The following is an 11068-nucleotide window of genomic DNA, read 5'->3' as shown; positions in this document are numbered from 1 at the left end:
AATTGTTGACATGGAAATGCATTATTGACCCCTAAACAGTTTTGTCTACACCAACGATGTTGATAGACAATCACATGGAGATAGACAAATATACTCATAGTCCTTGATATTATGCTTAGTTTTAGCAACCAAAATACTAAGGTTCTTAATGTTATTTTGTTTGTACACAAATGAATAAAATGAGCAAGACAAAAACGTCAGTGATGTTCCAATAGATTGTCAAAAACTTTTGTTGAAAACAAATTATGAACAGCACTGTAACAACACAAATGTTGATGACGTTGTTTTTAAATCATTTTTGTCCTAATAATCACAAGTTTAAATAAATTGATCACTATTACTGACGCCTTTTTGCTAATATTTTGTTGTCGCTCTTAATTGTTAAGCTGGTTGTTTACATTTACTATTTATCTCTATTTATCTGTTTTTCTGTAGCTATCTATAAGTCTATTGTTTGTGTTAATACAAATTTGTAAATGTTTTGGAATATGTAGACTCCTGAAAAAATTATTGTAGCGCGGTTTTATTTTTCCTTTTAATAGCATAACAAAGTTTGTAACATGATCTCTTATTGTTAAAATTCTTTATACGGTCCTGTGTAAACTATTTTCATTGTATATATGCCACAGAGCGTCACGCAAAAACACACAGAAAGATGACTCTTTAGATGAGTAAAAATATTTACTTCAAACAATTTTTTCTATTAAGAAAACAAAGTGAATAGCAAATGGTTGATGTATGTGCGAGAAGTATTTCACAGTGTTTATGAACGATGTATTGGGATCCAATCTATGACAAGCAAGTGAATTTATAAATCAAAAGTGAGAATGAGAGAAACTATTAGTCGCAAATCTCTCAGATTTTGTAAATATATACAATAAGTAATGCAATGATCAATTGATTAAAAAGATTCGCGCATCCAATTCAACTCAGACGATTTACAAGTTTAAAAAATCACAATAAGTTCCTTTTAGTAGAAGAACCATCTGGTTTCTACTGAAAGAAACTTGTTTGTGTTTTTTACGAATTTGAAAATTTTTTTTCAGTATTTGAATAGGATGGGCAGTTTTTTATACTGACTCATATATTTTCAAGACCTAAAATTCTTTCCGGTTTTTATAGGCGAAATTTTCCTCTGTTATAAAGCGTTAAGTTTCAAAAAATGTTTTTGTTTGTGAAGATTTGTATGAGTGATAGTTTTATTTATTTAAAGATTTTATGATGTCAATTTTTAACAAGTCAAAAAGAAAAAGAAGAAAAAAAATCCTGGTAAAATGTACTTATAAAATTTCTTTAAATTAAACGAAATATCTGTAATAAAACTGGATTATTTTTTAGTTCTACAAGCACTAGGAGTGCCCCATTTAAATTTGACTTGAAGTTCTTTTCTTTTGTAAAACCAGACTCTTGCACATCTTATTTTGAAATTAGGCCGATTGTTGTTTTAAAATGTAGCTGCATCTTCATACTATAAAAAGGGCTTGAGTAGCATCAGACATAAACAAACGGTTAACCAACGATTGTTAACTGTTTTTCGCTCATGTTTTTAAAGTTAAATGAAATATAGCTTTATTTTGGTTAATTATAACTATAATAAATTTGATATTTAGTTTCATTAAATGTAATTTTTTACATTAAAATTTTAGCGTTAAATTTTATTTAGTTTTCGGACAGGCTCTTTTTCGGACAGGTTATTTAGGCTCTTTTCATGACCAGCTTCATTCACATCTATCTTGACTCACCTCAAAAGCAGTTTTTGACCAGCTTTATTCACATCTATTTTGACTCACCTCAAAAACAGATTTTGGTTTACTTTCAGTATTATTGCTATAAACAAGTTAGAAATACCTTAACAAGTGATGTTCTGAATTTAACAACAAAAAACCATATTCGAGTCACCTTAAACAGAATTAGCGTTACTTAATGAACGAGATGTTAAATAGAAAGTGAGGTGTGAGAAAAAAGATTTTCCCTGGGTAACAAAAATTGCATCGTATTTTTACCCAGTTAAGTGGACTACTTTTTTTAGTTAGTAACACGTTCTTGCTTTTGAATTGAAATTTGCTTTTAACTAGAATTATATAAAAATAAAAACTTTTTATTTATATGTAAATTTTTGAAAATCGAAGGTTTTTGAAAATCGAACTAGAACAAAATTTAGAACAAAAAAACGTGTTTAATTTTTTAGATGAACTAAGATTTCAAACGTATGTAAAAAAGTTCCCGCCAAACGAACAACTCGGATTACAAACATCATAAAATTTCCTAAGTAATTTACATCACTTTTTTGTTTCTAACTTCACTTAAATTAATCTGGGCATTTACCTTAAGTATTTATCGCATTAATAGCGTAACGGAAATTTTAAAGCATTAGCGAAAGTAAAGACTCGATGTCAAATTACAAATACATGATTGTTTGGTTTAACTCAATAATACAAGATTTGTTTTTATCAAATTAAGTCAAAGTAGTTGTAAGACAACAAAAGAATCATTCGAAACTTCTTGAACCAACAAGTCTTCTTGTGTTATGGCAAGAAACTGAAAGTAACGTTTACATTCATAATGTAGAAACAGTCCGAGGATTTGGATAATTCATACAGCTATAAAAGTGAACTAATGAGCTTGGTAATTATCTATTATTCAACTGCCTGCTTCATTAAGAGATTTTTTTTTCAAGAATATCTTTTGAGGTATTATTTCTTTAATTTTTAATTTTTAGACGTAAATTTTCAAACAACCTTTTCTTTCACGGATTGTATTATTCGGCTCTTTGACTGTCATATCATTTACAGAAGTACTTTCTTACAATTTTTTTAATTTTTACAATTTCTTACAACTTTTTTCATTGGATCAGACTTTTTTTTTTTCCTAAAAGTTTTTATTTTTTGTGGGCTGTTTATCACATTCATCATTTTTTTCCAACGATTTTCTAAATTTTATATCCTTAGTGAGTATAGCAATTATACTTGCTCCAGCTTAATGTAGAAGGTGTCACTTTCAGCCGCACTTTTTTTTTGTTACATTTTTATTCATTTAAACTGCAGTTACAAAGGTGTTATTCGGTGATTTTGTTAGGGGATTTATGCGGTGTTAATTTTTTTTTTAAATATTTGAACTTCCATGTTTAGACCCAATAAAATAATAGATAACAAAAGAGTAAAATTTAAATCTTTCTTATTTATTTTTTAAGCAGCCTCATGTTTTGTTTTATACAACATATCAAGAGTGGGCTAAATAAACATGTTTTATTCAAAGTATATACAAAAAAAAAAAGTTTTTCACGCTTAAAGTTTTTAAAGTTTAATCTATAAAACCTTTATCAGATTTTTAAATAACAAGCTGTAACCGCGTATTGATGACGGAGATCATAACTCTTTGGGCTTCTTTTTTATTTAATTAAGTTTGTGAACCTTTTTAATAATTGATAGAAAACACAGGTGTATTTTATTTAAGTAATGTTTGGTGCGTAATGTAAATGACTCTAATAACAAAGATAGACTTAACTTAATAAACCGTATTAGAAATATACACATTTGAGCATTTCATGATTTTTTTTTTTTTTTTTTTTTATACACTTAATTATTATTCCCTTAGTTGATATTTATTTTTAAAATGATTTGACCACTCATGATGGCGTTTTGTAATAGAAACCTCCCAGAAATTTTTTTAAAGGATTTCTTTCTGTTGCCTAGCGAACGAGAAAAACCAACGCGGAAGGCGATCGAATTTAAGGTTCTCTTTCATGTGGGTACTCTTTTCAAAGCAAAAAGTGTTTTACAACGTTGTTATTTTATTTAAACTTCCTTTTACATACGGCCACGGATTTACGTAACAGTTAAATCGGCTTTGAAGATGAAAATTTTACTCGTCAGAAATTCTCTTATCTTATGTGAAACATTTTAGCCCGTGTTTTGTTAGTATGTATAATTTAAAATAGTACACATTATAATCTTTTTAAAACACGCAAGCCTTCTTAGAAATGACGTTTCATATTGTGCTAAATATGTTCTCACTGGCGGATTGGGTTTGTACTCTTGTTTTATAAAGTAAGTTGTTTGTATAAAGCTTTAACTACACATACTGTGATTGTGTATAATCTAAATAAAATGAAACATAGCTGTATATTTACCTTTGCATAAGATTTTATCGATAGCATAAAGTTAAATAGTTTTTACTTCTTACATTTTTATATATGTATACTCTTTTGATCTATCATTTTTCATACTAAACCTTAAGGTTTTGTAAGAGAAATATTATCTGTAAAAACAAATCCTCTCTAATTCTAGCCAAAAAATCAAAATATGATTTTATGCTTTTCAACCATTTAAATAATATGCACATGTCTACAAAATACAAAAGTCTGATACTATTTCAAAGCTCTTCTTTAAAAAAAGTCATCAAAATAGGGAAAATGAATACACATGATTTTTTGTTCTTTATAATTAGCATACTATATTAAATCATTCTAAATTTATTATCCTTCCATTTAAGTAATGAATCTCACTATAATAGTCTTGCTATTTCTTTTTTTTTTTTGCATAATGCACTGACACTTTTTATACTTATTTGTGTGTACTTATATAAGTATTATAAACATTATTGCTAATTTTTCTGATACTTTGCATTTTATATCAGCTTGAAAGTAATCTTCAGCTAAACTAGTTGCAAGATTTTATATAGATTTATAATTAATATCATTATTTTATTTCAAAATATCTTGTTTGCATATTTATAAATCTATTTATAGAGATTTTTTCTTTCTTAATCAGTTACCAATAAAATACCCGTTAAAAATTTTATAAAAAAACAGCAAAAACGAAAACTCTTCAAGTGTTCAAGTAATGGCTACAGTAACAATATCACCAACGACATACTCATCACGTCGTCGATGTTTAGTTTTACAAAATTCTGAAGAGCATATTGCAATATTAAACACTGCTTTTGCTATTGCTATGTATTATATTCCATATCATCTACGTAATTCTGTAAACCAAGAAAATTTGCGTGGTTTACCAAAACAGTACTTAATACCACCTCAACAACCTTCTCATTTATTCACCACAGTTGCAAAACTCTGTTCAAACATGGAGCTAGAGAATGCCATGTTTTTTAAAGGACTGCCTGACCGTGTAAAATTACATCCTAATAATGCACAGACAGTTTTTATGAATGTTGCTCAGGAAACATTTGCTGACGGCAAAAAAAATTGGGGTAGAGTCTTAGCTATTTATACACTTGCTGGTTGTATGTCTCTGCATTTTCTACTTATTCGTGAACTTGTTATAGTTAAGTCCATTCCTTATTGGGTCAAAGACTTTGTGCGTTTAAATTTAGCAGATTGGATACATGAGCAAGGTGGCTGGGTAAGTTAACAGTTACTTTGTGTGCTTGATTTACATGGGGAAGTTGTTTATAACATTCCTACTTTTTTCTTTTTTTTTTTGGTAAATAATCTTGTTACTAAGCAATAATAATTCTGTCTAAAAAACAACTTTTATTGATTGTTTTTGCATTAGGATGATTAAAAATTTCTGCATTTTGCAAACCAGGTTATCAATTATAACCATTTTTAATCATCTTTAATCAACATCTTTGCTAGATATTACAGATAATTTATTATCAAAAAGCAAATTTTTTTTCAGAGTGACTTAACTCAAAAGCTGTCAGATGATTCCAATGATCAATCTTCATGGTGTAAAATGATAGCTGTTGGTGGTGTAGTTGCGGCTACTGCAGGCCTGTTTCTATTTTCAACCAGTATGAGGTGATCTCATTCGATTGTTCAAAAATTCGATTGTTCATCCTTCTAATTTAAGCTAAGAACTTTATGAACCATAGCAGAAATCTTTTAATTGTCACTCAACCTTTCGTGATTTAGTATTGGATTTAAAAAAAAAACAAAAAAAAAAAAAACAAATGGTTAGAACCATATTTTCATACAATCCTTCAAATTTACTAGCTATCATTGAAAACCCTTTAAGCTAACTATTTATTGAAATAGTTTATTTTGATTTAATTTACATCACAAATGCCTACCATTAGGGGTATCTTAGAATATGTAAGATTTTAACTCATAAGCTGGTCTTCTTTTTTTTTTTCTTCTTATAATGTATTTAAGAAATTGGGAGTTAAATTACGTTTTTATTTCAATTTATCCCTTTAAATATTACAGAACTGCAGAAGCGAATTTCTCCCTAAGGTAGATTTTTTATATTGATCGAAATTAAACATCATAAAAAGAAATATTTTATTACCGTTGTGTGTAATATATAGAAATTGTTTGTCTCAGGTAGATTTTGTTTCACATGTTATCACAATATTTATTCTGTTTGCCAATCAACAGAATAGAAATTTGTTGTGATTTTGCAGTTCAACAAACCTGAACAAGCAATTTTATGTTTCTATTTCAGTCTGATGTTGGTCAACATTATGTCACGTGCGTGTTTGTTTGAGTGTTCTGAGAGAAAGCGAGATTGTTATGAGTGAATTTCCAAAAGGGGCTCTTTTTTATTTTTTTTTTTTAAAAAAGAAAATTTAACTAGATATGATTTTTTTTTTATTATTTTTTTTTGATCTTGCATTAAATTTAGAGAAAAAAATGTTCAAAGGTTTTCTGCTGCTTTTTGAAGGGATAGTTACTAGAGCAGCGTTTGACTTTTTCTTGTTTTTTTCGTATCATTAATAAACAGGGTTTTCAATTTTTTCTTTTTGTTTTTCTACATTTTTAAAGTAAATATTTACTGGCGGTGTAAATACGGTGATGATTCGAACTTTCAAATTTGCTTAAAGTTTTGCTAAACTTTAAAATATGTACATATTTACAATTTATAGCTCTGTTTATATCTTTTAAAAAATAAAATTGTATTTTAGTTTGTCACAACTATCCCCCGCCCTGACTTCATTTCCCGTCCTTGTGTACTATGGGAAAGAAAGAAAAAAAAAAATTTTTCGGAATTTTTTACTCTGGTAACTTAATATTTTCTTATAAATTGATAAAATAAGTAATCCCGAAAGAGAGAAAGAGACGTTGAGAAATATATTTAAAAAAAAAGAGAAAGTGAGAGAATAAGTTAATCCGAAGGAGAACGTCAACATAACGGCATTTGCTGGTATTTATTACCATGGTAAAAACGCAACCAGGTTGACATTTACAATCCGACAGCTATTATAATACCATTAAAAAAAATTCTGTTTTAATACATGCATCAATACTCTAGTTTTAATGACTTTAGTGCTGTGTTACGTGCCTAATGCTAGACAATTAGGTTTTATGATTTTTTCCTCTAAATTTTCTTTAAAATTCAAATTTTAACTCAATGATTGCATATCTTGAAGAATATTGGCATAAAAGTTCTTTTAGCGCTTGGCAAGTCATGTGGCGTGTCAATCTATGTAAAAAAAACTCTAAGTTTCAATATTTTGTAAAGCACTATGGTAAACTTTTAAAAAAGGAACATTTTTTGTGCATTTTTTAGGATTTCATCTGTTTTTGCGAAATACTTTTGTTATTAAATGAGCTTAATATACTAATACAAACAATAATCTTTCTATCAGTCGGTTGTATAACATAGCAACCAACTAAATGAAAGAATATTTAAGATGCTAAAAGTAGAAATTAATATTTAACAAATACTTACTAAAAGGAATCTATATTCAATATAAAGTGGAAAGAATAAAATTATAAAAAATGCATAAAAATAAAGATTAAAATTTAAAGGATATAAATGTTTAAAAATTGTTTCAAAATCCTGAGTTTTATTCTTTTACTAAAATATCGTAAATTGAAGAGTATCAAAAATCAGATACAAGCTTCAAAAAAAGTTATTTTGTAAATAATACAGTTAACTATCCTTGAACCATAAATTGTAAATAACTAAGAACTGGAACCTTGAGGTCAAATATTAGTTCAATGAGGCATTGTGCGATTACTTTAAATTTTTTACACGTTTTGAAAAACAAGGCGGTCTTCAGACTTCTGGGTGGTCGAAGTTTGTTATCGGCACTTTTTTTATTGATAAAAGGGCACACAGTTGTTTTTGGTATATTTACAATTATATCATGACAAATTTACCTATGATCAGCAGCGAATCATCGTTTTCTAAGCTGTTTCTGTTTTGCTAAAGGTGCACAAAACTTTTGGGCAAAAAATTTAGTGTAAAATCAAAAGGAATATAAATTGAACGAACACACTTATTCATTATTTTTCTGGTTTTATGAACTATTTAAAAGTCTCTTCGATAAAAAGGATATCTGGCTTTACTTTTATTATTTTATATTCTAAATACAAAAAAACCAACGGGTGAACAAAAGCAAAAACGTCTAACAGAGAAGATCAAAAAGTTTGAGCAAACAATAATAGACCACTGGCGCTCAGAATACATCATAACGATTTACTGCTTCCTTACAATAAAATATTGTTTCGTGTAGTTGATAACGATATACTGATTCCCTACACTAAATTATCGTTTCGTGTAGTTGATAACGATATACTGCTTCCTTACAATAAAGTATCGTTTCGTGTAGTTGATAAGGTTTTGTTATTTAAATAAAAATATTTATTGTCTTTAGGGCTGGTGGTGAGTTTTTAAAACCAAATTTGTTGACGGGTTTCGCTAGTAGCATTTGAACAACTTATTCAGTGGCGTCTATTTTAAAACGAAAGAACACAAAAAATAGACATTTGGGGTGTGATGAGTTCCGATGACTTAAAAAAGTAAAAAGTCAAAATTTTCCTTTTTTCTTATAAAGTAAAGTGTTTTTTTTTTTTTTTAAAAAAAATTATTTTTGTTTGGCTATTCTATCTTCAATTTGAGTTGGTCGACCAAATCATCTTTAAGAGAAAATTTTTTTAAATCAATTTTTCTAAGCAGTTCTGACCCATGCGTTTTGTTAAAAAATCATTACCATAAACTTCACATATCTCTGTGAGCCTTCACATAACTCTTTGTGAACCTCAGAAGCTTTCTTCTTAACGTAATTAAAAGGCGAAATATGTCGAAAGTTCTTAATTTGGTTCGATGCTAAACTAGCGCTAGTAAACAAATTTACGCGCAATTCACTTCTAAAGTAAGCTGAACGTAGTGCTGTGACCAAAATTAAAAACTGTAACTAACTTAACTTAAAAAACAGTTACTAAAATTAGTCGACTACACTTTTAGTATAAAGTTAGTCGACTGACATTTTAGCGTAATATTAGTCACCTAACTTTGTAGTCTAACTGAATTTAGTCGACAAACTTTTTAGTCTAACTAATTGTTAAATAAATTAGTTAGACTAAAAGGTCAGTCGACTAAATTTAGTCAACAACTAGTTAGACTAAAAATGATGTTTGATGCTTCCTAAAAAATACTTTTTTAAAAATCTTTTTATGCGTTAGTTGCGAAGTGGTTTGAGCGCCATGTTTTTAATTACAAATTGCTGTAAGTTGCAATTTTTATCTGCAGGGCATCTTGTTTCAAGGTTTGGTTTTCAGAGTTTTTAAGGTTTGCGACATACTCATTTGGAATTTTGTAATAGTGATAAAACTTATCTATTTAGTCCCCCCCCCCCCCCCCTTGTTATTAAGTATTGTTTTAACTTTCAGTGAAAAGCGGTTCAGATCTGGATTTTTTCAATTTCTAATTAAAATGAATTATAAATTATAAAATACATGCGAAATCAATTTATAAAAAAAAATGGTGCTATATTTTTGAAAGGTGTGTTATATGCAGAAGCATTTTCGGATTTCCTTTATATAATTCCTGCAATGATTTTTTGAGGTAGTAATACGTAATTTATTTCGTTCTACATTCATAAAAACGCAGATATTTACAGTGACAACAATAAGATTGTAACAGTTAGGCAATTAATGTTTTTTGTTAATTCTATATTGTGTAATTGAATATATATCTTGTTCAACTCTCAATTTTGTTTTTCTTTTAAAAAGTATTATTAAAAATGCTAATAACTAATTATGTTTTCGGTATAAAATATCAGCTGTTTTTGACGGAGTTGTTCTGCTAACAAACCAATTTTTATTTAATTCAATAAAAGAAAATTTGGGGCAATATTAGGTGCAAACAATACATTTTTATTACCTAATTATCACAAATTATATTGCGTATTTTAAGTTCCTTAAAAACAATAAATTTTGATGAATGTCTTTAAATTGATTTATTTGTCATAATTCATATTATGTTCATATAATTTCATGGTGTAGGTTATTCAGTTTTTTTTAGCACTAAATCTTGTTTTAGTCAACTTAATTTAGTTAGACTAAAAAGTTAGTCGAGTAATTTTAGTTAGACTGAATTCTTGGTTGACTAATTTTAGTTACGCTAAAAAGTTAGTCGACTAAATTTAGTTAGACTAAAAAGTTAATCGGCTAATTTTAACTAGACTAAAACTAAACTTAACTCTCACCCCTAGCTAAAAGTGACAGCTTTCAAGTATCAATAGGAAAAAAATTGTTGCAATCAAAAGTCATTTAAAAAAATAATAAAAAAAATAAAAAACGCCCCCTTGCTTTGTAAACAAAACCGCTTCGAAGTTTTACATATTTTAAAAAAATTCTTTTGTTAAACAAACAACTTTCTTGTATGTATTTTATACATCTCTGGTGTTTAAAAGTGAAAGATGTTTAAATACAAGTTACTAAAACATTAGGAGAGAAAAATGGTCATTATCATATTCAATACTTCCAAACAAGACATGCGCTATTATCGATGAGTTGTCCACACAAATATGACATAATATGTTGAAAAACATTTCACTGCGTATTGCGTTATAAATGCGACGATCCTGAAAATTTAACAAATAAGTCGCTTGTTAACTGGCGAAACTTCAGTACGTTTAACATTCTACAATCGAATGCGCACCTTTCTTTTTTCACAACAACTAGGTATTTTTAAAATAACAATTGAATCAGATAAACGGATCCAACGTGAAATTTGTGTCATTAATGCATATTATTCTATGTGGGTTTACCATTCTATAAAGATGGTTTAAATGACTTCTTAAGTTGATGTTTGAAGTTAAATTCATTCTCAAGTACCCAAATCCTTAATAAAAAAAACGAGTTTATTTAATC

General features: G+C 28.1%; 1 protein-coding gene and 1 long non-coding RNA gene across 8 annotated transcripts; one reads left to right on the top strand and one right to left on the bottom strand.

Moving 5' to 3' along the window:
* Window positions 1–2369: 2369 nt before the first annotated feature.
* Window positions 2370–9904, top strand: LOC145196227 (bcl-2-related protein A1-like). 7 transcript variants are annotated; one of them, XM_090070508.1, is made up of 5 exons: window positions 2370–2690; window positions 4770–5363; window positions 5643–5764; window positions 6871–6966; window positions 9444–9904. In XM_090070508.1, exons 2-5 carry the CDS (start codon window positions 4842–4844, stop codon window positions 9511–9513), a joined length of 810 nt encoding a protein of 269 aa, XP_089926634.1. In that variant the 5' UTR covers window positions 2370–2690; window positions 4770–4841; the 3' UTR covers window positions 9514–9904. The 7 variants fall into 7 exon arrangements, with proteins under 7 accessions (XP_089926634.1, XP_089926633.1, XP_089926632.1 ...); XM_090070507.1 differs by having other exon boundaries at window positions 2372–2625; XM_090070506.1 differs by lacking the exon at window positions 2370–2690 and adding an exon at window positions 3713–4046.
* Window positions 6058–10493, bottom strand: LOC149880202 (uncharacterized). The gene is made up of 2 exons (XR_016446253.1): window positions 9291–10493; window positions 6058–9200 (listed from the first exon to the last, which is right to left on the bottom strand). It is a non-coding gene; the product is annotated as an uncharacterized LOC149880202 (long non-coding RNA).
* Window positions 10494–11068: the final 575 nt, after the last annotated feature.

Source organism: Hydra viridissima, unplaced genomic scaffold, assembly GCF_058129835.1.
Source record: "Hydra viridissima isolate aposymbiotic clone 2 unplaced genomic scaffold, HvirCarnegie_v1 scaffold_13, whole genome shotgun sequence".
Classification (NCBI taxonomy): domain Eukaryota; kingdom Metazoa; phylum Cnidaria; class Hydrozoa; order Anthoathecata; family Hydridae; genus Hydra; species Hydra viridissima.
This window is presented reverse-complemented; position numbering and strand designations above follow the sequence as displayed.

Excerpts from the sequence above, each read along its gene's own strand:
- LOC145196227 (XM_090070508.1), top strand. The coding sequence starts at position 4,842 with ATGGCTACAGTAACAATATCACCAACGACATACTCATCACGTCGTCGA. Across the intron at positions 5,765-6,870 it reads CTATTTTCAACCAGTATGAG|TTTGTCACAACTATCCCCCG; the intron begins GTGATCTCATTC and ends ATTGTATTTTAG. Across the intron at positions 6,967-9,443 it reads TTTCGGAATTTTTTACTCTG|GGCATCTTGTTTCAAGGTTT; the intron begins GTAACTTAATAT and ends TTTTATCTGCAG.